Here is a 27,200-nt window from a genome sequence, read left to right on the forward strand (position 1 = left end):
GCAAGACTTTGAAATTCTTTACAGGTTACCAGTTTAGATTTAAAGAGGAGATCTAGAATTGTTGCTGCCACTTTAACGCACGCGGCGATGCCTCACATATGTGGTTTAAACGGCGTTTACATATGTCGGCGGGACTTGCGTCTGCGTTCGCTTCTGCGCGCGATCTACCGGGGACAGGGGCGTTTTAATTTTTTTATTATTATTATTTATTTATTTTACATATTTATTTATTTTTTTACACTTTATTTTTTTTTTATTTTTTTATTACTTTTATTCCTATTACAAGGATTGTAAACATCCCTTGTAATGTGGAATGTGTGTGACAGGTCCTCTTTATGGAGAGATGCGGGGTCAATAAGACCCCACATCTCTCCTCCAGGCTGGAAACCATGAGATTGGTGAAAAAAATTCACTGATCTCATGAATAATGTGGCTTACAGCCGCAATCGCGGCTTTGTTTACTTACAGGACCTGGGAGTGACGTCATCACATCGCGCCCGGGTCCTCCGACGGTCATAGAGATGACTGGTGACCATCTGGTCACCAGTCATCTCTATACTTCCTGCCAGCGCCAGACGATTCTTTCTCCGGGCCCCCGATGGCACAGGAGAGCCCGGAGAAGCACCGGATGGTGGCAGGAGGGGGGATGTCCCCTCCCGCCGCATGTAAGAATGATCTAGCGGCGGAACCGCCACTATGATCATTCTTATGTTGTGCAGAATCGCCGGCACAAGAGATAGATATCTGGATGATGCCTCTAGCTGCAGGCATCATTCAGATATCACCCTTCAAAGTCCAGGACGTCATATGACGTCCACTCTGGATGGTAGAGCCACTTTGTGGACATCATATGACGGTGGCTGGTATTGAAGTGGTTAATATCCTAATCAAGAAAAATTACAATATAAACAACTTATATTTTTAACTCGTACATCTTCAAACCTTTATATATCTTTAAAAGAAATGTGTAACCTTATCTAATAGTAATTAAGATGGGGGGAATGAAAGCGAATTACTACCATATGTAGGCTTCAAACCTTATATATTTGTCGTTTCATATAGACTGGAAATCTATTTGTTACTTTTCCAAATCTAGAAGAAATAAATATATACAATCAATCAAACTCTTAAGATCCAGCACATTCATACATATGTTAGTAATGATAATAAGCAAATATTACATATTAGATTAAGGAAAGCTTCTAACATTTCTGTCTCAAAATTATTGATTAAAGTAATCTTAATAATTTTCTTATCTTAATCCATTTACACATCAGCTGAATCACAATCGTGTCCATACATGCTTTTTCGATTTTAAGATAATTGATTTGAATATATTTTACATTTTTGATTCCAGATAGGGAAAAGTAAACCTTTTATTTCGTTGGCCATAAAAATTATTTCACCATTTTTGTTTTCTTTTTCTTTTACCAAATAATCAACCCCCTTAATAAATTAATTCATAAATGGAACACTGTAGTATAATACTTCCAAGTATGGATGTCACTCCAGAAATAGATGTATCATACTTTCCCTCCAAAATGTTTAGCATGAAGTTCTATATTCCATACAACCGTTTGAATAACCTTGTCAAAATCTAAAAGTAAAATATGTTTCCTAACTTCAATTCATTCATATATGTAAAATTATAAAAAAAAAAATACCGTATATATTACAATGTCTGCCTGTCCTAACTTGTCTGTATGTACATTAAGAAAAAACATATTCTTCTCCTAATTAGCACCAGATGTTCCTGCTAACTTAAGTCACTCTATTGTAAAGAGGTTTAACCCTTTCAACTCTGAAAATACACAATGTGTAATTGTGAATGTTAATGTGAAAACATATCTCATTTTGATATGATAAACATATTACAGCCCAATAAAATGTACAAAACTACAATATATCTGATGGATAATTTATTTCGTCAGTAGTCAAAAGTCAATCATTTTTTATAAGTTTCTCTTTTATGAGAGGCCTTGAGATTTTTTGTCTTCTTCTTTTTCCCTTTTTACACTCTGTAAAGTTGGACAAACTTTATTGAACATGAAAATACAACAATAACTATGACAAATGAAACTCTTGTGTCAAATCTTCTCCCAGAATATAGTTGTGTAAAAAAGTATTTGCCCCTTCTTGGTTATTATTATTTATTTATTTTTGCATATTTCTCACACTTAAATGATTCAGGTCATCAAACAAATTTTAATATTACATGAAGATAACCCGAGTAAATCCAAGATGCAGTTTCTAACTGATGAGACAAAAATGTAACTTTTTGGAAGGTGTGCGTCCCATTACATCTGGCATAAAACTAATAAAGCATTTTATAACAAGAACATCATACCAACAGTCAGACATGGTGGTGGTAGCGTGATATTCTGGGGCTGCTTGCACCTTCAGAACCTGGACGACTTTCCATAATTGATGGAACCATGCATTCTGAGCTCTAGCAGAAAATGCTAAAGGAGAATGTTCAGCCATCAGTTTGTGACCTCAAGCTCAAGTGCACTTGGGTTATGCAGTGGGACAATGATCCGAAACACAACAGCAAGTCCACCTCCAAATGGTTCAAATAAAGCAAAATTTATGTTTTGGAGTGGCCTAGTCATATCCTGGACTTAAATCCAATTGAGATGCTGTATCATGACCTTACACAGGCCGTCATGCTGGAAAACCTCCCAATGTGGTCAAATGAAAACAATTCTGCAAAGAAGAGTGGGCCAAAATGGTTCCACAGCAATGTGAAAGACTCATTGGCAGTTATCGCAAAAGCCTTGAACCAGTTATTAGGTTTAGGGGCAATTACTTTTTCACATAAAGCCAGGCAGGTTTTGACAGTATTTTGTATTTACTCGGGTTATCTTTGTGTAATAATAAATGTTATTTGATTATATCAGTCATTTAAGTGTGACAAATATGCAAAAAAACTAAAAATCAGAAAAGGGGGAAAATACTTTTTCACACAACTGTAGATGTTCTTAACCACTTAAGGACCGCCGCATGTACATATACGTCAGCAGAATGGCACAGGCAGGCACATGCACGTATATATACGTGCCCTGCTTGACGTGGGTCGGGGGTCCGATCGGGACCCCCCCCCCCGTACATGCGGCGGTCCCCGTGGCTTCAGGAGCGATCCGGGACGACGGCGCGGCTATTCGTTTATAGCCGCTCCGTCGCGATCGCTCCCCGGAGCTGAAGAACGGGGAGAGCCGTGTGTAAACACGGCTTCCCCGTGCTTCACTGTGTCGGCGCATCGATCGCGTCATTCCCTTTATAGGGAAGACACGATCGATGACGTCATTCCTACAGCCACACCTCCCTACACTAGTAAACACACACAAAGTAAACCCTAACTCCTACAGCGCCCCCTGTGGTTAACTCCCAAACTGCAAACTGTCATTTTCACAATAAAGAATGCAATTTAAATGCATTTTTTGCTGTGAAAATGACAATTGTCCCAAAAATGTGTCAAAATTGTCCGAAGTGTCCGCCATAATGTCGCAGTCACGAAAAAAATCGCTGATCGCCGCCATTAGTAGTAAAAAAAATAAAATAAATAAAAATGCAAAAAAACTATCCCCTATTTTGTAAACACTATAAATTTTGCGCAAACCAACCGATAAACGATTATTGCGATTTTTTTTACCAAAAATAGGTAGAAGAATACGTATCGGCCTAAACTGAGGAAAAAAAATGTTATATATGTTTTTGGGGGATATTTATAATAGCAAAAAGTAAAAAATATAGCATTTTTTTCAAAATTGTCGCTCTATTTTTGTTTATAGCGCAAAAAATAAAAACCGCAGAGGTGATCAAATACCACCAAAAGAAAGCTCTATTTGTGGGGAAAAAAAGACGCCAATTTTGTTTGGGAGCCACGTCGCACGACCGCGCAATTGTCTGTTAAAGCGACGCAGTCCCGAACTGTAAAAACCCCTTGGGTCTTTAGGCAGCATTTTGGTCCGGGGCTTAAGTGGTTAAGCTTCAAGGATTTCTTTTCATCTAGAAGGTCTAGAAATATTAGATTTCTCTTCTATTAGTGACTCTTAAGTCATTTCCTGTAACAGAAATGCAGTATCATTATTTTTTATCATTGGTTAAGATATACCTTAATTTAATTATTAATTTTGCATATTACAATCTTAGCATTTTTTTTATCAAGACATGGAAGACATATTTTGATAATAACATTTCTAATAACTTGCATTGTTCCATTTTTCTTAGAATGGCCTATACTCTTATGATAATATTCTATAAATTACCGGGTACATTTTAAATTTAACATGACACAATTTCTTCTTTTAGTCATGACCTTGTTTTGACAAAAATGAAAGGTTTCAAATCAACCCAGAAGTCTGAAGTGGACTATGTCCATTCACTTTTCTTCTTTAAAGTTGGAGTTATGCGTGTTGTACTGTAACTTTTGACGTATTAAACTGTTCTGATGTAGCTAACTTTTTTAAAAAAAACATGTGCTATTGAAGTTTCAGGGTTGACTGGCTTGACTTGATTTAAATACACTAATGCATATCTGCAAGGACTGTTGAAGATAATGTCAGAGATTGACTTTAATTATTCTATATTCAATTTTTTTTTTTTTCAATTATAACATTTTTTATTGTTGTTTGCATACATAAAGTACAAAAAGTGGTACACCAATTTGCATAGAGTTAACATACTACATACGCAAGCATACATTCCCCCCCCCCCCCCACATCTCCGTATTATTATGATTGAGTGAGAAAAGCCTCTTAAATTCCAAATTGTCTTCCCTTATGTTCGCCCTCCCCCCCACCACCCCTCTCCCACCCCTCCACCCTCCCATCACACCGTGGACTAGTTTTTTAAGGTTAATTTGTTTCGTTAGATAAATCCTCCCCATGTAGAGATGTCAAATAGCTGGTTAAAGTATATATTGATTTTGGGAGACATCCTCTTATTATATAGAACATCCCGTTCGGTCTAGCCAAGGTTTCCACATCCTCACATATTTTCCATAGTTGCCCTGTCTAGTGAGTGTCACTCTCTCGCTCCAGATCATTATATTAATGGTTTCAACCCAAGATTTAACAGTAGGTGGAGTCTGAGCCTGCCACCTCCACGCAATTAACTTCCTTGCCTGGAAGAGGCATCTCAGCACCACCTCAAGGGCACCAGCAGGCACTCTATCCTCCTCGATACTGCCTAGTAGGCATGTCTTAAACTCAGCTTCCAAATTCGTTTTGAAAGTTTTATTTATTGTGTCTATTACCTCCTCCCAGTATCTGAATAGCTTGGGGCATTTCCACATCATGTGGATGAGACTGCCTGTCGCTCTGCACCTTGGACATTCGTCAGTACTTCTCCACCCAAGGTTGAACATTCTCCTGGGGGTATAATATACTCTATGCAAGAGGAACAAGTGTGATACTTTCTGAGACGGAGAGATCGAGACCAGTACCCCCCTCCTCAGGATCGCGCTCCACTGTTCCGTGGTCATTTGCCCCAAGTCTTTCTCCCACCCCATCCTGCTCTTAATGGGGCCTGCCCTACTTATTGTTTTAGCTCCTATTCTGGAATACAGTTCAGAGATCAGGCCTTTAGTTGTTTTTGAAGAGGTTATTTTCAAGAGGGTAGGGGCCGAGGACCATACAATGGGTTGTGACCCAAACTGGGCTTGAATGCCGTGCCGGATCTGGAGGTATCTGTAAAATGTTTTATTTGCTATATTGAATTCCTGTCGCAAGTCTGCAAAGGATTTCATATGTTCTCCATCATACAATTGACTCAAGCGATTTATCCCTTGTCTCTCCCATTCCTTGCATCTCTCAATGTCTTTTAGTTCCCTTAAGTTCTGGTTGCACCAGAGAGGGGCAAATGTTGTTATTCCCTTATAGCCCATCAGTGCTTTTGTTGTTTGCCATACTTTAAGGATTAGTTTTATGGTTGGACCCTTATAAATAAACGAGCCAGCCTCGAGTGCCTCCAATATTGTCCTATGTGGTGCCCCTAATAGCATCAGTGTACCGGGATTCCCGTCTCCCTCCAGTCCACAATTCGCAAGGTGTTGTAATTGCGAAGCTAGGAAGTATGTTTTCGGGTGGGGAACTGCCATTCCCCCCTCTTTAGCTGGTAACTGCATGGTCTGGAGACCAATCCGGGCTTGTCCCTTCTTCCAAATTAAATCTCTAAAAATGGATTCTATCCTTTTGAACCATTTTTGGTCTATCCAGACTGGGGAATTATGAAGGATATAGAGTAGCTGGGGCAGCCACAGCATCTTTATTAGATTGCATCGCCCCGCTATGGATAGTGGTAATTTACACCAGATGTCTCTTTTTTGTTCCCATTTGGACAAGAGGGGAATTAAGTTGTTTGAAACGAAGCTGTTAATGTCCCTCGTGATCCATATCCCAAGGTATTTCATCATATCTACTACTTTTAACTGGGGGACACCATGGGGTATCTGCACACCAAGGGGATCAATTGGCAATAGTGCTGACTTTTCCCAATTAATGACCAGCCCAGAGCATAGCCCAAACTCACCCACCGTTTTGATCACATTTTTTAACGAGGTTTCTGTATCTCCCAGAAAAAAGAGGACATCGTCCGCAAACAGTGCGATCTTATCCTCCATGGTTTGTCTACGGAACCCCTGTATATCTTCTGATCTTCGAATTTTAATGGCCAATGGTTCCATCGCCAGCGCGAACAGAAGGGGGGAAAGTGGGCAACCCTGTCGAGTTCCTCTCTCTAGTTGAAAGATTTCAGAAAATTCGTTGTTGATTTTAATTTTTGCTCTTGGCTGGTTATATAACAGCTTCACCCAACTAGTAAACCTGGGGCCACACCCGAACTTCTCTAGGACCTTCCATAGGTAGTCCCATTCCAGACTGTCAAAAGCCTTGGCGGCATCCAGGGCCAAGACAGCTCTGGAACCCACCCCCTCTGTTGGAGTTTGCATATTCAAGAATAGTCTCCTGATATTAATACTGGTTGACCTATTCAATTATTTGTTAGATGGATCCATAGACTTTTCTTTTTTTCCTTACAAGTGGTAAATCTGTTAGTGACTGAACTACATTTGAGTTGTACTATAAATCATTAGTGCAACCTTATGCATCTCCTTCTTCACAAACAATGCCATATTAATGTCTTCTAATCCATAATTTTCTGCTGAATTGTTGCTGAATAACATAACCATTCTTTGGGTACCAAATAGAAAGACCTGCTGGAAAAACCATAATAGTATTAACAAACACTGGCTCAAAGCCTCTCTCAGTACTTGTTCTAAAAACACAATTTACAGGTTTTCTACATGTATTTGTACTAGCATCAGTTTGTGCAGATTGCTGAGAATGTTCTATTGTAACATCTACTTGTATGGTTTTAAATTGCAAAGGTTTAAACCATTGTGAATACGTCTCACACAATTTCCCTGAACTAATTTTCTCTAGAAGACGTTTTAGTGATGGATCAGGTGTCAGAAATATGATCTTACTAGATCTCAGAATGTGCAAAATAAACACCTAACAATTGCTTAATATGTGCTTCAAAGGTATTTTCCATATTTGTCAAACCTCTTGGGAAGAAGCTAATTATTTTCTGATCACCTTTTTTTAATTGGGATAAAGTCACTGAGATTGAATTCTCACATACATCGGAATAAATTGAACAAAATTCAACAGTATTTAATAAAAGAGGCATTCTGTAGGTCCCTTTTCAATGTTTTAAAGGCATCTTTCTAGATTTGACCCCATCCATCAATTACAGCATGTTTTTGTCTCAAAAGATCAAATAATAGTTTAAATTTATCATTACATTTCTGTACAAATTATCTGCAATGATTTTCTTTGCTCAAAAATTGATGTAAAGCCTTGTGAGTTGTTGGAATTTGAGTTGCAGAAATGGTTCTGACTTTTTCTTGCAACAATTGGTTGGATAGTTTCCTACTGAAGATTATCTAAGGAAACATAAGAAGGAAGGTCTTTATTATAAAAGCGCTCGTAACATGTATGGAAGGGATGATCACTGAGTATGGGTTTTGCTCGTTGTGCAGTTCTTATCGGTGAATATGAAAGGAAAAGAAGATCAAGTTATTCCTTTCTGGTGGTGTCAGGCAACATTCGATGAAGGATGACCATCTCCTCTCAAATTTTGCAATAGGCTGTGAGGGATGAAGTAGTTTTTCTCTGTAGAGTAGGGCTTTTAGGTTTCTTAACGTTCCTGATAAAATTGGAGGAGTAGGCGAAGTCCAGTGATTAAAAATGTTTCTGCGGGCAATAAGCAGCCTGAGAAGTATCCAATGGCGATTGTTTTGAGGTAACATTTTGGGATCTGCTAGGATCTTTCCTTTTTGTGGTGAGCATCCAAACAGTAGCAGCATGGGCTCCTTGTCGGGGAGGAAGTTTGTTACTCTATGTATGAATTGCCGTTTTGAAGCCCAGTAAGCATCAATAATAGGGCAGGACCATAGGCGATGCAGCAGAGATGGTTTCCGTATTAGGTACCACGGGCAGACGGGACCCATGCTAGGCGAATTGGTGGTCAAAAATGGGTAATATGCCCTAATGCATTATTTTGAACTTGGTTTCCCTCCGGGATTCACAAGGGGTGATGAGTCTAGTTATCTTGTAGCCCATCACAATGTTGTCTATGTCTGCATGGTCAGGCAGGTCCGTTATCCAAGAGGACATAGAGGTGCTGTGTAAATATTTCACGAATTTCCCACTTAGAGATAGAGTGGCGGTTTTCTGCTATTAATTTGTCCATGAAAGAAGACTGGAATCTAATGGTCTTGCTGATAAAGTCTTCATATTGCATGGCATAAAGAAAATGGTGTGGAGGTAGAGTGAATTCTCCCGCAAGGAGTGGAAAGGATTTGGGGCAGCCAGACGTTTCATGGTACAAAGAGCATGCATTTGTTAATCCTTTGTCTCTCCACTTAGAAAACGGTTCATATTGTAAACCAAGTGGGAACATGGGGTTACCTTGAATTGGAAGAAACTTGGACACATAGGGCGACAAACCCAATTTTTTCCTCACCTCCCTCCAAGCCACTGTTGTGTCTCTGAAAAGTAAATTTTGCTTGATGTACTTAGGCGTTTTCTGTAGCTAACTATATAGGAGAGCGGGCCAAATTGATGGGGCTGACCATGTCCAATTCCAGATCATAGTTGGAGTACCTGGATGATTGCAGGATCCAATCCATTCCTATTCTCAGTAGGCAAGCTAAGTTATACACTCTAATATTTGGGAGGTTTGCCCCGCCCTCACTCTTCGGGAGATATAATTTAGTCAAGGCTATCCTTGGTTTGCCCTTCTTCCATAGGAAGTTTGTTATTGCTTTATTTAAAATCTGTACATCTTTGTGTTTTAATAGCAAAGGTAAGGCTTGTAAAGGGTATAGCAGCCGGGCAAAGCTGATCATCTTGAAAAGCACGCATCTCCCAAAGAGTGACAGCGGTAAGTTAGTCCAAGCCTCCATTTCACCCACTATTTTTGTGATCAAAGGGGGGTAGTTGAGACAGTAGAGAGAGGATGGTTCCTTGCCAATTTTTATACCCAAATAGGTTATGTGTTTTTTATTGGTACGAAAGGGGGAAGGCGGAAGCCAAGAGCGTGTGGGCCTTGCGCTAAGGCCCCATACACACGAGAGGATCCATCCGCTGAAAAATCTCAGCGGATCGGTTTCAGCGGATAGATCCCCTGGTGTGTACGTTCCAGCAGATATTTATCCGCGGATATTTCCGATTTCCAGCAGATAAAAATTTGTAGACATGCTAACAAATCTATCTGCTGGAATCGGCTCCAGCGGATCGATCCGGTGGTCTGTACAGACTCACCGGATCGATCCTTCCAAACCCATCCCTCGCATGCGTCGTAATGATTCGACGCATGCGTGGATATCCTTATATGACAGTGTCGCGCACGTCGCCGCGTCATCATCGCGGCGACGGCGCGACACGTCACCGCGATGGTAATTCGGCGCGGATTTTGATCCGATAGTGTGTACACTCCATCGGATCAAAATCCTCAGAGGATTTATCCGCGGATACGGTCCGGCGGACCGTATCCGCGGATCAATCCTATCGTGTGTACCAGGCCTGAGAGGAAGGATCTCACTTTTGGTAACATTTATTTTCAGGCCAGAGTATTTGCGAAAAGAGTCTAAAATCGTTTGGATGGCGAGGATGTCTGTTTGAGGAGAAGTGGAAAAGATCAAAATGTCATCCGCAAAAAGGGCTACCCTCATGTCTTCTTGCCTGAATGGTATCCCATGAATAAAGGGAGAGGTGCTGAGATGACACGATAAAGGTTCTATGGCTAGATTGAAAAGCAGGGGGGAGAGGGGGCAACCTTGCCTCATGCCCTTGTATAACCGTATGGGATTCGATTGCATCCCTGCAGCTATGACCATGGATGATGGGGTAGAGTACAGGTTATGGATAAAATGACAAAAGGGGCCTGATATTCCACATTTTTGCATTGCTAAGAAAACGTACATTATCGAAAGCCTTTTCGGCGTCGAGAGTGATGATCACTACATCTTTTAATGGGTTTAATTTTGCATATTCAAGAGCAGCTAGGACTTTACGCAGATTAGAGGACGCTGTCCTGCCCTTAGTGAAGCCCGATTGTGCACAATGTTTAAGTGATGGCATGATAGTTGCCAGGCGGGAGGCCACTGTTTTGGAAAGAATTTTGGAATCTACATTCAGCAGAGAGATAGGACAGTAGGATCCTGGATCTTGTGGGTCCTTACCTTTCTTGGAAATGAGTTTAATGTTGGCTAAGTGACCGGTCGGTAGGTATGGCCCTCCATCCCAAATGGAGTTATACACCATTAGCAATGTAGGGGTAACCTCCGTTCGCAACATTTTGAAAAATTCAGGCGTATAACCATCCGGGCCAGGGGCTTTGCCATTAGAAAGATCTCTTATAGCACCCATAATTTCTTCTTCGGTAAGCGGGGAGTTTAATTTTTGTAAGTGATCCGGATCGATCTGTGGTAAGGTAGTGGCGTCTAACCAGTTGGATGCTACGTTAATGTTTATTGGCTCTTGAGCATAAAGGTTGGTGTACAATCTTTCTAACATTTTATTAACGTCCTTAGGTGATGTATAAAGTGAACCGTCCGGGTTGCGTAGCGAATTAATGTGCGTGGGAAGAAATGGACCCCTGGTGAGTCTTGCAAGTAGTTTCCCAGCTTTATTCACATACTTATGGTATTGTAGTTGGGTTGAAGACATCTTCATCCGCTTTACATTTTCTGCCCAGGTATCAAAACGATCCTTGGCTTCTGACCTTGCTTTACAGTTTTCAGAAGTGTTACTATCATTGAGCCAGTCTTATGTTTTTGCTAGCTTCTAAGTAGTGATTTTGGGCGTTCTTCTTATATGCTGATGTAAAGAAATTATCTTTCCTCGCAGGAATGACTTGCCCACCTCCCAGGACAAATTTGGATTATCTTTGTGTTGGCTGTTATTTTGTGCATAGTCTGACCATGCCTCATTTAACATTGTCCTGAAGTTATCATTTTGGTTTAAATAAGTCGGGAACCTCCACTGCCTAATTTCTGGGCAGGTCTGGGAATTATTAAGGGAGACCAATATAGGGGAGCGATCAGAGATGACCATGTCGTGTATACATGTATCCCTAATCTTTTGCAACAAGGGGTGGGTACAAAGGAAGTAATCTAGTCTAGCAAAAGACCTATGAACAGGGGAGAAAAACGTGAATTCCTCATCTACGGGGTGTTGCATCCTCCATATGTCTATCAAGCTGAGGGCCTGGACCATATGAGAAAAATGAGTGTATTGGTCTAAGCGGGCTGGTCTTGGGCAGCTTTGGGGTCTGGATCAATCTTCCTGATCGCTAATGGTGGAATTAAAGTCTCCCCCTATGAGGTGGGGATGCCGCCATCATCCGCTATTTGAAACGCTAAGCTCGTAAAATAAGCTTGATCGGGAGAGTTAGGGGCGTATACACTGATTTCGCTTGTCGGAAACTTAAGTTGTATAAAAACTAATCTGACTTCCTCTTCTCTGTTAACGGAAATTAAATCATAAGTTATATTTTTGTGCAGAAGAAAAAGTGTGCCTGCCTTTCGGCCCTTGGAAGCAGAGCCTATTATCCCCCCCCCCTACCCAAAGCTTCCGCATGCGGAAGAAATCCTTTTCCTCCAGGTGTGATTCCTGGAGTAAAGCTATATCGGATTTTAACCTTTTCAAGTGCCTGAGAATATTCATGCGTTTTATCGGAGAGCGCAGACTCTTAACATTCCAGGATGTTATGCTAATCGGGGGCATAATTCAAGTAGGGTGGATAGAGTGTATGAGGTTGTAAATGGAATTTACCTGCTTTGAGTGAACTAGAGTCGCAGTGTGGTGCATCGAATCTTGATTCCATGCGTAAGATTGGCGGAAACCATCCTTCCATAGGAGAGTAAGGTGTGTTAGGGGAGAAGGGGGGAGAAAGAAAGAAAAAGTTAACAAAAGGAAGTAAAACAATTCTTGACTTCACTTTTTTCTGCATGCAATTCCATCGCCACACGTACCGCTAGTCCACATAGCGGGTGAATGTACACACAGCGTCGGGCACTGCTCCCCTGATAGAGTAGCCACGCCAGAATAGTAGACTCAGCCAGTTATGTCTATTGAGAGCCTTCCTGGGACGGCCTTGCGATGAAATTGCATGGTGCCTCTCCGAAAGGGAGGGAGCAAACATGTAAAAGTGCACATAAACCAATATAGAACAACCATATTCAATAACTAAATGAACTAAAATGAGAGAAGTCACACCGAACTTTCCTGGCCTGATAAAGAAAGGAATATAATACCCGCGGGCTCGAGGCCCGCCATGGCCTCAATTGAGGAGCTTGTTAGGTACTGTATCCAAAGTCCTAGAGACCTAGGTGACCTACAGAGACTGTCCTTTGCCAAGTTCAACTGTACTCCTGCTGGTCGAGTGCGGCGGAGGGTTTTAGGCGCCTAGGCGGGTCCTTCCTGGGGCTCCTTTGCTCCCTTGGACCCTGTTTCACCTTATCTGCATAGGTGTCAGATGTGACTTGGCTGGTTGAGAGCGATTGTAGAAAAGCGTGCGCTTTATCCAAGGATTGGAGGGTGAGTTGTTCCCCATCCGGGGTTTGCAGGCGAAGAATTGCAGGGTATGCCAATGTGAAACGAATGCCCCTTCTGTACAGCTCAGCACAGATCGTTTGGAATTCCTTGCGTTTGCGGGATACCTCTGCTGAATAGTCTGCGAAGAATAAAAGTTTTTGGCCCTCAATCTCCACCGATCGTACTTTGCGGAAGCTTTGCAAAATGTCCGTATGGTCAGTGTAGTTTAAGTACCTTGCTATCACTGGTCTAGGACGTTTGTGATCATCTGCCGGAGCTCCGATCCGTTGAGCCCCTTCCACTATGCATCTGCGACCGAGGCCTAGAGTCTCAGGGAGGGCAGTGGTGCAAATGTACACTAGGGAGCTTTACTTGTGGGATTCAGGGAGGCCGATGATCCTCAGGTGGTTCCTCCTGGAACGATTCTCGAGGTCTTCCATCCGATCATGCAAGTGCTGCTGATCCTGTATAAATTGTTCCAGGGCAGTATTCATGTTGTATTGGTCGTCCTCTACTGAGGATATGCGCTGTTCAGCTGCAGTTAATCTCTGAGAGTGTTCCCCCATCTCTCTCCTCAGCTGCTGAATGCCTTCAGCCACTGCTCTCTCAACAGCAGCTGTGATGGTGGAAGAGAGCAGTGCAGCTACAGCCTGAGCTATTTTGTCATAGGTGTTGTCCGGCTCTGTGCTTTTAGCTGCGATGGTGTCCAGAGCCTCATGTGTCGGATCGCTGTTTGTGAGGCATCCATGCACAGGCAGTTGCTGAGAGCACTGTGAAGGTGAGGTGGTTAATGCTGTGGCGGCCATCTTAGTTGTCTCTGTGCCCTCTGCTTGAGAGGGATTAGTGTCGCTCATGCTGGCTCCGGCGATTGTCTGCGGCTGAGTGAGATACCACTCCATCCACGGTGGCAGGAGAAGATGGGTGAGCTATCTGTGTGTGACGATCCGGGGCAGTGCCTGGGCTTTTTATGCCGAATTTTGTGTGGGCTGAGCGGAGGCTCCAGACTCTGCGTCCCCTACATGCGGCGCCGGAACCGGAAGTTCTAGGTTTCTTTATTAAAGCTGAAGGCAAGTTTTAGCTAGTGGTACTGAAAAATGGCTTAATCAATGAAAGATCTTGCGATGCTATCAATCCAATAACCTAAGGATCCAAAAAGAACAACATGTGTGAGGAGGTGTCTTGATTACTTTCAGCTGCTAGGACCAGACACACACTCAAAAAAACTGTGTTGGAGAAAATTATTTTTTCATTAATAAAATAAACCTGTGCCACGCTGTGTGTATGAATATTATTATCCAATGTGCTAATGCAAAAAGTGCACATGCCAAATGAGTATAGAATAAAGTGACTGTGAATATACTACCTGTAGTATATATAACTCACCCTGTAACAACCTATATATTATCAAAAGTACAAATGCTAAACCAGACAAGTGTCTATGCACCCATACATAAATGATTGAATATATTGCAAGTGTCCAAAATCTTAGTACACACCAAATAATCTTGTACTGTGCACTCAACCGCAATATACAAACTACAATATAAGAGCTGTTAGAAGACACTTATGCAGTGATATATAAAACTGAATAATAAAATATAATTAGTGCTGTTATCATAGAAAGTCCATATAGGTACAATATATAGCCAGTTCTCCAAAACAGAATCTGCAGTGATATGTGACTGTCCTTCACAGATGGAATTTTTCAGTGACTTTCAGTGATTCCACACACGTGCGAAGACCCCCCCCATCCTGTGTCTGCGCTCACCTCAAAGATTTTGGACGCACACCTAAGTTTGGTCAAAATATGCAGTAGAACCAACACTGGGTTCAGGGTTAATGGACTCTGTGGAAAGCCAATCCCTCCACTGTGGAGGTCTTCGATATATATATATATATATATATATATATATATATATATATATATATATACATGTGGATATTAATTAATCATCAACCATATCCAGATCTTTGATTCCTTATTAATTTTGATGAGATGATCACCTCCTGCCGTCCATACCATTCGGTTTTTATCTGAGTTTTGTGGATCTACAAGGAGAGTGTCAGGTCACCTGTGGCCAGATGACAAGTGCACCCCGTTAGAGTCAGGGGTGCACCACAAGGTAGTGAACCCTATAGCAGACTGCTGCAGATGGACCACAGAGAGGATATAGAGGAGAGGTTCACTGGGGCACAAACAGGGACCCTACAGGAAGCTTGAGCCCAAGATTCCCCAGGGTGCGGAATCTAAGATCCAGATGGTATTCACCAGAGCCTCTAGTGGTGAGGATGGCCTTCGCTGCAACTGGATCTAGGTCGCAGCACTCCGGAGTCCCCTAGGTCACGCTCCGTAGGGAGAGAGGGGAAGCAGCCACTCAGGACACAGAGAAAGTAAGGGATAAGCCGAGGTCGGGGCAACAGGCAGACGAGGATAACCAAGGGACAGGCCAAGGGTCAGGGTCACAGGCAAACAGGAGTAGTCGGAGACAAGCCAAAATCGGTACACTGAAATAATGTAGCACACGGCAAGCAGGAACACAATGCTAACAATAGTGTGATACCGTTAAACTTAAACTTATTAAAATAATTTAAGAATCGTACTCACATCGTAGAGGTGCTACCAGCGCACCATTCTATACATAACAATAAAAAAAACGAACAATCCCCGAGCAATCTCCCTGATGAAGACACGTCACAAGTCCTGTGTCAAATACGCGTTGGGGAGGGGCCAGGACGGAATAGAAGCCTGCAGAGACGCTCTAGGCGAGGCGATTTTTTACATAAACAATACACCGATCGTATTGGGGTTGTTCATTTTTTTTCATGTTATGTATAGAAAGGTGCACTGGTAGCACCACTAAGATGTGAGTATGATTCTTAAATTATTTTAATAAATTAAAGTTTAAACGGTATCACACTATCGGAGCTTTTCTTTGCATATATATATATATATATATATATATATATATATATATATATATATATATATATATATATATATATAATACCTATATGGACTTTATTTTTATCTATGATGACAGCACTAATTATATTTTATTATTTAGTTATGGTTTATATCACTGCATAAGTGTTTTCTAACAGCTCTGCAAAGAATACTTTGGCCTCTGCATCCAAATGGGACATTACATTTAAATCAGGAACAACAGGTTTGTTATGCATTTAGTGATCTTAAATCAACTAATAAAGAATATACATTATTATTATTTTTGATATTCCAAATACAGTTATTTACCACTGATTGTGCTTTCGTTAATATTCCTTGCTGTAAAAGCTCTTGTATAATGGCAGAAACTGGACCATTCTTGTGGCAACTTATATTGAATTTGGGGTTTACTTCAATATCTTTAACCGGTTAACGCCCGCCACATGTATATGTACGTCCACAGAATGGCACGTACAGGCATATGGGCGTACATGTACGTCCCCGCCTTTCCCGGGGTCGGGGGTCCGATCGGGACCCCCCGGTACATGCGGCGGTCGGAAACCCGTGGGGAGCGATCCGGGACGAGCGCGTGGCTAGAAACGCCCCCTCGCGATCGCTCCCTGGAGCTGAAGAACGGGGAAAGCCGTATGTAAACACAGCTTCCTCGTGCTTCACTGTGGCGGCTGCATCGATCGAGTCATCCCTTTTATAGGTAGACTCGATCGATGACGTCAGACCTACAGCCACACCCCCCTACAGTTGTAAACACACACTAGGTGAACCCTAACTCCTTCAGCGCCCCCTGTGGTTAACTCCCAAACTGCAACTGTAATTTTCACAATAAACAATGCAATTGAAAGGCATTTTTTGCTGTGAAAATGACAATGGTCCCAAAAATGTGTCAAAATTGTCCGAAGTGTCCGCCATAATGTCGCAGTCACGAAAAAAATCGCTGATCGCCGCCATTAGTAGTAAAAAATAAATAAATAATAAAACTATCCCCTATTTTGTAAACGCTATAAATTTTGCGCAAACCAATCGATAAACGCTTATTGTGATTTTGTTTACCAAAAATAGGTAGAAGAATACGTATCGGCCTAAACTGAGGATTTTTTTTTTATATATATATATATATATATGTTTTTGGGGATATTTATTATAGCAAAAAGTAAAAAATATTGCATTTTTTTCAAAATTGTCGCTCTAATTTTGTTTATAGCGCAAAAAATAAAAACCACAGAGGTGATCAAGTACCACCAAAAGAAAGCTCTATTTGTGGGAAAAAAAGGACGTCAATTTTGTTTGGGAGCCACTTCGCACGACCGCGCAATTGTCTGTTAAATCAACGCAGTGCCGAATCGCAAAACCTGGCCTGGGCCTTTAGCTGCATAAAGGTCCGGGGCTTAAGTGGTTAAGCAAGCCTGTTTTCATTTTGGTCTGACTCCAAAGATTTACATTTGATCAAACCAATTGTGCTAATTCGAGATTGGATCCTGTATGTGGCCAATTTAAATCTGAAGACATGTCAGCAATTGCTGTACAAATACTTCCAACATTACTGTATATGGAAGGATCAATTAACATACATTTGGGCCTAGATGGATCTTTCCATATAGCAGAATTACTTAAATCAATAACCCAATTTAGTTTACTTATCACATTCATGCCAAGAATATTCTCTGCTCTTTAACAAAACCAGATGTCAATGTCAGATTTCAGTTCTGGAATTTCAAAAGTCCCATTAGAAACTTCAGTTGCAACTGCATTTTCTTTTTCACTAAAGCCCAATTAAATTGCATTTTGCAGAATTCACATTCACTGGTAGTTTGTGTTTAGTTAAACCAGTGCTTCTCAATTATTTTCTGTCATGCCCCCCCTAGGAAGAAGAAAACATTTCGCGCCCCCCGCGCGACTGTAAATAGTATCATTTGTCTATAAAATTGTTATAAGTATACCTCTGCATAACACTGTATCCACATATCCCCCCACACAGTATTGCCCTTCTTCACATATCCCCCCACACACAGTATTGCCCTTCTTCACATATCCCCCCACACACAGTATTGCCCTTCTTCACATATCCCCCCCACACAGTATTGCCCCATCACATATCCCCCCCACACAGTATTGCCCCATCACATATCCCCCCACACAGTATTGCCCCCTTTACATGACCCCATCACATACCCCCCCCACAAAGTATTTCCCCCTTTACATGACCCCCATCACATATCCTGCACACAGTTTCCCCCATCACATAACCCCCCTTTTCCCCCCACAGCACAGCCCCCACTCCTCGTTCTTAACATTTCCATATATTTTTCCTCCCTTCCTCCCTCTCCACTCCTACCTGTAACTTTTCAGTGCGGAGAGCAGGAGGCGGGACATTCGTCAAGTGAAGCCGCAGCAGCACTGGGCGGGGCGGGGAGACTTTTGGGCGAACTGGTGATTGGCTGCTAGGACCGCCTCCTAGCAGCCAATCACCTGCCGTCCAACATGACAGGCTGCTACCTCTCTGGTCCCGTCCCCCAGTTCAAAAATGTCCCGCCTCCCGCCGTCCGCTCCTCTAACTAGCGGAGGAGGCTGGGGACAGAAGCGGATACTAAATGGCGCGATCGCCGCGGTCCGAAACGAGCCCCCCTTTATGGAGCTTCGGGCCCCCCCTGGGGGGCGCGCCCCACTATTTGAGAAGCACTGAGTTAAACTGAGTTCAGCTCCTGTGTCTATTAACCACTTATTTTTTTTTCTACCATTCAATAAACATTGTACTTTCATCCAATATAATTGGAGCAAAATATTCTAATGATTGATTTTGATATAACCCTGATTTTGGCAGTGGGAGTAAACCATCTCTGTCAGTAACATCACTGTTTGTCATATTGATTGACCTGTCATCAAAAGTCAGTGTACTGATCTGCATAGGAATTTAGGAATTTCAATCAACCTATTGTTTGGACATGGATGAATAGATTGCTCAGAAGCTTTCTCATTTTCTAATTTGAAAATTTTTCTTTGTGAATCTAATTTATATTTTAAACATTCTCTCTGCAAATGCCTACATTTCTTACAGTAGGAGCAAATAGCATTTCCCATCTGCTCTGAAACTTTGGTTCTGTCTGTGACATCTAACTTTGATTGGATGTGGCCATACAGGTGGTAACTCTCTGATTGCCATCTTAAACAGCTAGCTTATTGATATTTTGTTTGGTTAGTTTAATTTGCCTTCTAACTGTATCAAAAATCTCTAAAGCAGTGGTTCTCAACCTGTCTAGTGCCGTGACCCCTTAATAAAATGTTGTGGGGACCCCAACGGTAAAATTATTTTCCTATCGTGGGTTGTTGGCACCCAAGACAAGACCTAACCCACGGACATTTAGTGCTCCCTGAGTCCCTTCCACTCAGTATTAAAACCCCTTATAGTACATTTTAGGATGTACCACTCTCTTTGTTCCTCTTTTCTTTCCCTTTTAGCTCTCTCTATCCCAATTTCTTGTTTGTTATCCCCATCCTTCTCTAGACGTCTTTCTTGTTCTTTCTCTTATTCTTTTTCTCCCTTTTTCTTCGTTCCTCCTCCTCTTTTCCTCTCCCTCCCATGTAGTCTCTATTTTTATTCCTTCTCTTACTCCCTGGTGGGGAGTATGGGATCAGTGGCAGTGATGGCAGGGAGTTGGGATCAGCCAACTTAGATGCTCTTGATCAAGGTCATCTGCTGATCTGAGAACTGTAGTGGGGACTTTTAAGGGCAACTCTAACTCTAATCACAGGGAGTGTTACTCAGTGTGTCTCTCCGACTTTGTGGTTTCTTGTAGCAGTGACACCTATGCTGAAATCAGAAGATAGGGTCTCCTCCAGCCCCTCCCACTTCACATTCCTCACCAGTCAGCTGACCTCTAGTCCCTGCCCCCCAGCTATGCCGTGAACTGAAGGGGCGGCTGTGAAGAGGCTGAGTGGGCGGCCGCAGGCTTCAGGAACAACCCAGGTTTTGGGGACCCCTGGCAAATCCTCATTTGACCCCCAAGGGGGTCCTGACCCCCAGGTTGAGAACTACTGCTCTAAAGCCTCTTGTAAACTTTGTTTTTGAGTAACAAACACAACAGAAGCTGGGTCTAAACATTGTACATGTCTATACAAAAGCTTTAATCATAGCAACTATATGCCTTTTCAAATATTCTCATAAAAATAAATAGATTGTCATCACTTGAAACTTGTAAACAATCAATTATCGCTGGAGTAGGATCTTTTTCTCTTGTATAAAAACTGATTAATTGTTTTAATCTGCCTGACTCATTGCAATGTACTGTTTGGCCTTCATCCGTTACTATTAGTGGTTTGAATTACTGCCTATAATTACATGGAAACCATATCTTGAAACAAATATATTTCTGTTCTTCATTCTTTGCATTATCCAAAAAACATTCTTATTCTCATCATAAAGTGGAATCTCTTTAGCTATTTTAATGAGCTGATCAAAGATTTTAAGATTAAAGTGGAGTTCCACCCAAAAGCGGTACGTATTATTAGGCGGATCTCTCCCCATGGTTCCTACATGCGGATCACGGAATTGAGGCTGACCCCTGTCTGAAGGGGGGACTCCCACAGACTTCCCTTGCCTAGGCAGTCCCTTGCTTTGATGGACCCCATACAATCAATGTTTACCCAACATACTATCCTTGTCAGAAGTACCTTGGGATGCCCCCACCTTCAACTTGCCTCACCGCTCCCGCATCATAGTGAACCACCAGATGGTTTGGCACCCATACCACTATCCTTTAACGATTTGAGTTTTCTGCATTATCCCCCTTGTCCGCTGCGGGGGGGGTTATTTTACCTGGGCGGCCTGATGCCACACATTACCACCTAACTATGGATTGGCTCTCTTGAGGAAGCGGTTATACCGCGAAACTAGTCGAGGCATAGACCAGTCTATATGTTTGTAATAACAGAATTTTCCCGGGGGTATCCCTGAGGCCCTGTTTTTCCAATTTTTATCCTGTATTCTTTGTTCAACAATTTTTTGTAATAAAACGTATTATTTTTTTATATTTATATGTATGTCATTTCCTACCCAGTACCGAGATAGTCCAATAATCGCCCCTTTTGGGTGGAGAGAATGTTAGAGGATCAGCTTTAGCCACTGTCCCTTGTCCCTTGTCCTCACCCCTTTTCTATATATCAACCTGGATGATGGTACACTCTTAAGATTAGTTATTTCGTTTATCTGAGGCCATACTCAACATTTTTGCATGGTACGTATGATTATTTGGTTCCCCCCCCCCCCCCTCTGGTGCCACATTTGGCACCTTTCAGGGGGAGGGGGAATGGGTACCCAGATTTTGACATGTCCCTTTCCCCACTTCCGGGAGATGGTGCCTACCATATGTAAGCTTCTCCAAAGAGATGCACTGCCTAATCAAACCTCATATATTTATCGTTCCACGTGTAAATCTATTTGTTACTTTTCCAAATCTAGAAGAAATAAAGATATACAACTTAATTATACTATTAAGATCCAACACATTCTTACATATGTTGGTAATGTAAATAAGCAAATATTAAAGATTAGATTAAGGAAAGCTTCCAACTGTGCTTCTCATTAGAAGGTTTACCTGTCATATGTAAATATGCTTTCATATACAATTGCTGGAGAGAAGCTGACAATGCAAAAATTATTTTATGCTTTATTCATGTTTACTGTTGTATTATCTCTATTTTCATTTGTTTGTATGTATAAACTATGTGGGGTGTATATTCCCCCTCATTTTCTAATTTATTGTGCCTATGTAATTCTTGGGGCACCTCAAAAGTCCACTTTTGGTATTTTGGTTTTGGTCCTAGCTTGACAGGGAACAAAGGGTGTAACTAATGAAAATACTTAGGTCTGTTTACACTTATTAGCACATCATAAAACTTCATGTAACCTAGCTTCTAGAAATGTAACTAGGTTTTCAGAATGTATCCAACAAGATTCCAGCTCTTATTACACATTGATGTGTTAATGTATGCTTGTCAGCTCTGAAGAAGTGTAGCTGTGTCATTGTGAAACAGTCATAGGGTGAGTCCTTATTTTACAACCGTATTGAAATTGCTGACATAAAGTACGTATTTACTATCAATGCATATTTTAAAATTTTTAGAATATGAGTTCCATAATGAGGGTCTGGAAACATTACATTTTCTATTAAGCCTCAGGGGAGCCCAATTAAGTTACGAAAAATACAGATATTTCACTTTTTACTTACATTGTTTTTACTTAAAAATAATCAATTATGTCAATCATCTTTTCTGCTGTTAATGCAGATTTGTCATTAAAAAATGTGTTCCCTTCTCCTTTGTCAGCCCACCGTTCCAATTTCAAGTCATAAATGGTTGCTGAAGGTACCATAGCTGCAGAAACTTCAAGATGTCTCATGAGGATAAGTCAAAAAGCAGGTTGTTGATTGAGGATCAGCCAGTCTCAGCTCTGATTTTGCATGTGTAGTCACCCCAGGGACAGTTAAGCAAGTGTTGCTCATAAAAATTTGGATCTTCAATATAATTAATATAATAAAAATGTTATTGTTGCAGTATTTACAGAAGTGGGAAGGGCATGGCAAATTATTAAGAATTAGGGTAGAAGATGGTAACAGAAAGATGTCTAGGATAAGTGGATCACATATGATCAGTTAGATCACATTTGGAAGTCTTATTCTATGAAAAACACTACCGCAATGCATAGTACTACAATACCCAATTTTGTGACCCTAAATTTATTTTTTTACTTATCTAGGAGTTGCCATCAAGATACCCATAGTCTGTGTTGTACTGGAGGGAGGACCAGGTACCCTAGATGTAAGTTACAATTATATATACCACATACATGCTTATAAAATTAGGAACACCTTTTTCAAATAAGGCTGCCATTTAAAACAATATGCAACAGTTCTTGTGTATTTGTAATCCCTGCATCTACATACTGTTGCAAGCAGCCATCTATGAGCCTGCCATTCATACAGGATTGCACATACATGGTGCATTTGCGCACTTTTTTTATATTGGAATTGGAACAAGGGTAAGTATTTCACCTTGCCAGCTGCACACAGGGGTTGGAGGGTTATTAAAGTCCACCAAACTTCACTGGAATGATAGTATGTATTGGGTTTTTTGTTTGTTTTTTAAAGGAAAAAAAAAAGGTGGAATTGCACTTAAAAAAGAGGCCAGGGAAATTAAAGTTAAAGAAATACACCCTCCACAGGCAGAAGGCCATATTGTTATCCTTCCCCATCATGCACCACCAGCAATAAACCTCTTGGTCTAGGGGTACATAAATATTCAAAACTCAAAATGATCAAATTTTCCACACTATTGCCAGGGACACTCCCCAAAAGCAACCAGAGGTGAGCAATAATACTGAGCTAGTGAAGCAAAATTTTTTAATTCCAGCTCAAGCTGACTACAGACTAGCACTACTAAATTTAAACTAGGGACACTACTGCTTAGGTCAAGGTCCTTATATTGTCTCAGCTCACAACAATAGGCAGCCCATAGATGAGTACTTTTTTTTTTTCTTTCAAACAGCAGGTTGAATGATAAAGACTAACCCGATTTCCCCTATCCACACATTCGAGAATCCTTCCCGCTGTGTCATTGTAAGAAAACTCCCCACCTTGAGAATACGTTGATGAATTTTGCAGGCTATAGCCTACAGTGCTGATTGGGCAGGGAAAATCTGACAGGGCTCTTATACAGAAGTTAATTGGTTAATCGACTTCTGTACAACCACAGGGCACATACACAAATTGAAATTTGGATGGTCCCTGCTGTATTTTGGTCCATGTCTGGCTGCCTTTAATTTGGAGCAGCATAGTATTAAGTATTGTTTCACTGGAAGTAAAATTTTGGGGTGTTACATCAATTGACACAGTTATAAAAAGTAATACTTTCTGTGCTCTCTGTCTGCAGACAATCTATAATGCTATCAGCAACAACACACCGTGTATCATCGTGGAAGGATCAGGACGAGTAGCTGATGTCATTGCTCAGGTGGCACAACTTCCCATTTCAAAAATTACAATCTCTCTCATTCAAGAAAAACTGCACAATCTTTTTCCTGATACATATGACACCTTTACAGAGGACAAGATTGTGGAATGGACTAAAAAGGTAAAACAAAAAGCCTGATCTGTAAACTGGTAATGCTTTTATGTGTTGGACTGTATTAAAGTTTATCAACAGCAATTTGATTTTAGCTTTGGATAAAGTGAGAAAAGTTTGTCATGTAAGTACACTACAGCATTGTGAGTGCAAGATGGGTAATACATTTTTTTGCTCTTAAGAAAAACTATATTGCTTTTTAACTAATCTTATTTTATGTTTGTTTACAAGGTTATAAACCTGTTAATTGAAGCTGATTTAATAAAGGAGTTGAGAATGTTCACATAATAAATTGTGTGGTGATTTCACTTCAATCATGTGAAAAGTAAATTCCTGTATACCTATTTGATCTGCCAGTGATTGCATAATTGAAGTAAATATTTAATTCAGATATCTCCAATAATAATTTATTTGTAGGACTTTGATTGACTTTCTAGTAGGAAAGCCCAGCACCAGCTTGTAAGGTGATATTTTACGATCTGGTTCTATTCAGAATACAGGCTATTCACATCATAATAAAAAAATAGCATTGTTGGCAATTTTTCCCCATATCTGCTACCTGCTGGCTTCAAGTGGTAAATATGAATATATATGAGGTGTGTCTAAAAAGTTTGGTAAATGGTCCGATATCTTAACGGCAACATGGGCCAGGTGCACCTGCATGTACATGGCTATCCAGAGACACATCGAGAAGCGCCGACATCGAGAAGCACCGACTTTGTGCCACAAAAGCTGACAGATAAACAGAAAGCAAAACGGGTGTAAACCCCAGAGATTTCATCACCATTTGTGACCAGGATCCATCCTTTCTGCAAACCATCGTCACAGAAAACGAGACCTGGTGCTACCAGTTCGATCCAGAATCCAAGTGGAAATCAATAGAATGGCATTCACTGTTTTCCTCGCAACCCAAAAAGAGTCCTCTGCAGAAATCTAAAGTCGAGACAATGTTGATTGCCTTCTTCGACAAAAATGACATCATCCAAGAATGTGTTACAACAATTCTGCGATTGATTCCAAAAAATGCCTTTGCTGATAGTTACTAGAAGCTTTATGAACATTGCCAAAAGTGTGGTAAAGGATAGAGATTATTTTGATAGCCAATAATTTGTTTTTATTTTCAGTTTTGTTTGTTTTCTGATGCCATTCATCAAAATTTTTAGACACACCTCTTATATACAGTCCACTACTGTGCAAAAGTTTAAGGCAGGTATGAAAAACTTGTGTAAATAGGGGAGAAAGGGGAAGGAAAATTTGCGCTCAGTGAAAAAATGAGTGAAACAATAAATCAATTATGTGAAAATTAACCCATTAGGGTCTTCCTGCTGCTAAACACTACAACCTTGATATCAAGTGCAAAATAGAATATATAAAAACAGTGTAGCACTGGATAAAGGATTAAACCTTAAGTAAAATAAATACAAATCAATAAATGTTCTAAAGACGATTGCACGTGAACATTTAGTCCATGAATCAAAATCATCTAATAGATCCACAGGTGAAAATCCAAAGTAAAAGAGCTTCAGTGAGTTCAGAGTGAAGTTGTGAACATCCAATGTGCAAAAAATTATTCTATTAAGTGCAGCCAGCCCATCACCTGGAGATAAATTGAAGGCTTACCAGAAAGCCAGTGACCGCCCTTCTCAGGGGGGTCAAATCAGGCTAGTAGATGGATGAATCCTTCGGAATCGTTCCTCAGTCTTTTACTCACCGATCTACTCCGATCCACAACTAGCAGGTCCTTCCGAGGGTGTCCTTCCAGGGTTGTCACAGGAGTGTGGTGGAATGTGAGAGCACACACTCAAAAGTCTCTGAGTCATTTTTGACACCCACATGACATTGGATGCACAAATAGGGTCAGTAGTCAGCGGATCCCACCATCTGCTGCGCCTGCTACGTAGACTCATTCCCTTTATCCCGAAAGAAGACATAGCAGTCGTGGTGGGTACAATTATCAACTCCAGACTCGACTATGCAAATGCCCTCTACCTCTGACTCCTAAAATACCAAATCGCTCGTCTGCAAGTCGTTCAAAATATGGCCGCTCGACTCGTGACTGGGAAAAAAACATGGAAATCAATCTCACCTTCACTGAGATCCCTTCATTGGTTGCCAGTAAAAGACAGAATCACTTTTAAGGCACTCTGTCTGACACATAAGTGTGTTCAAGGAAATGCCCCCCAATATCTATGCGAACAATTAAAATGTCACAACCCCAATCGCGTTCTGCAATCCACCAACCAAAATCTACTCCAGATACCCAAAGCCAGCTACAAGTCCAAAGGAGAACGAAGATTTGGAAACCAAGGACCTAGACTTTGAAACGCTCTACCAACCAGCATCCGGTTGGAGGTGAATCACATGGCCTTCAGAAAAAAACTCAAAACCCATCTTTTTTGAGGGCAAAAGTACAGTAGGGAAAGGATACTAAGCGCCCAGAGGCGATTCAGTTTGCATGTGTTGCGCTATATAAGTTTCTCACTCACTCACTCACTCACTCACTCAGAAGTGAGATAGAAAATAAGCCGCAATGGAAATAAAAAAGGAAAAAAATTCAATAGTGCAGGGGTTTTGAAAAAGGGGACGTTTTATTTAACACACAGTTAAAATACAAACACTCTCTGTCAATGAGAGATAAAATAATCCTTGCAAGGAAAAAAAGCAACAGCTCTGTTTGGCATCAGTCAGCCTGGGATTTTCGCACATGTGCGGTGCGTGTCGCCTGACGATCGTTTCGTCACACTGACGACATCAGCGGCGGTACGTACCTGAATGTTTCTCTTTAAGCCCAGCCGTGGGGTCGTGAGCGTGGCCCCGGCGGCACGCTCGCGACCCTGTCCGAAGCTCCGTCACCGCGCCCACAGGATCAGCGGACCCGATCGCTGCCGGTGTCGCATGATCGGTCACCGGAGCTGAAGAACGGTGAGACGTGTATGTAAACACACCTTCCCTGTTCTTCGTTGTGGCAGTGTCATTGATCTTCTGTTCCCTTATATAGGGAAAGACGATCAATGACGTCA

At 41.3% G+C, this 27,200-nt stretch overlaps 1 protein-coding gene across 1 annotated transcript in view; it reads left to right on the forward strand.

The window, feature by feature from the left end:
• Positions 1-27,200, forward strand: part of TRPM2 (transient receptor potential cation channel subfamily M member 2) — a 262,145-nt gene that overhangs the window by 103,686 nt on the left and 131,259 nt on the right. Inside the window, exons 7-8 of the mRNA XM_040357186.1 lie at positions 22,817-22,878; positions 23,989-24,189. Of these exons, the coding sequence (XP_040213120.1) occupies positions 22,817-22,878; positions 23,989-24,189 (263 nt within the window). The remainder of the gene's footprint in view (positions 1-22,816; positions 22,879-23,988; positions 24,190-27,200) is intronic.

Source organism: Rana temporaria, chromosome 6, assembly GCF_905171775.1.
Source record: "Rana temporaria chromosome 6, aRanTem1.1, whole genome shotgun sequence".
In the NCBI taxonomy this organism is placed as follows: Eukaryota; Metazoa; Chordata; class Amphibia; order Anura; family Ranidae; genus Rana; species Rana temporaria.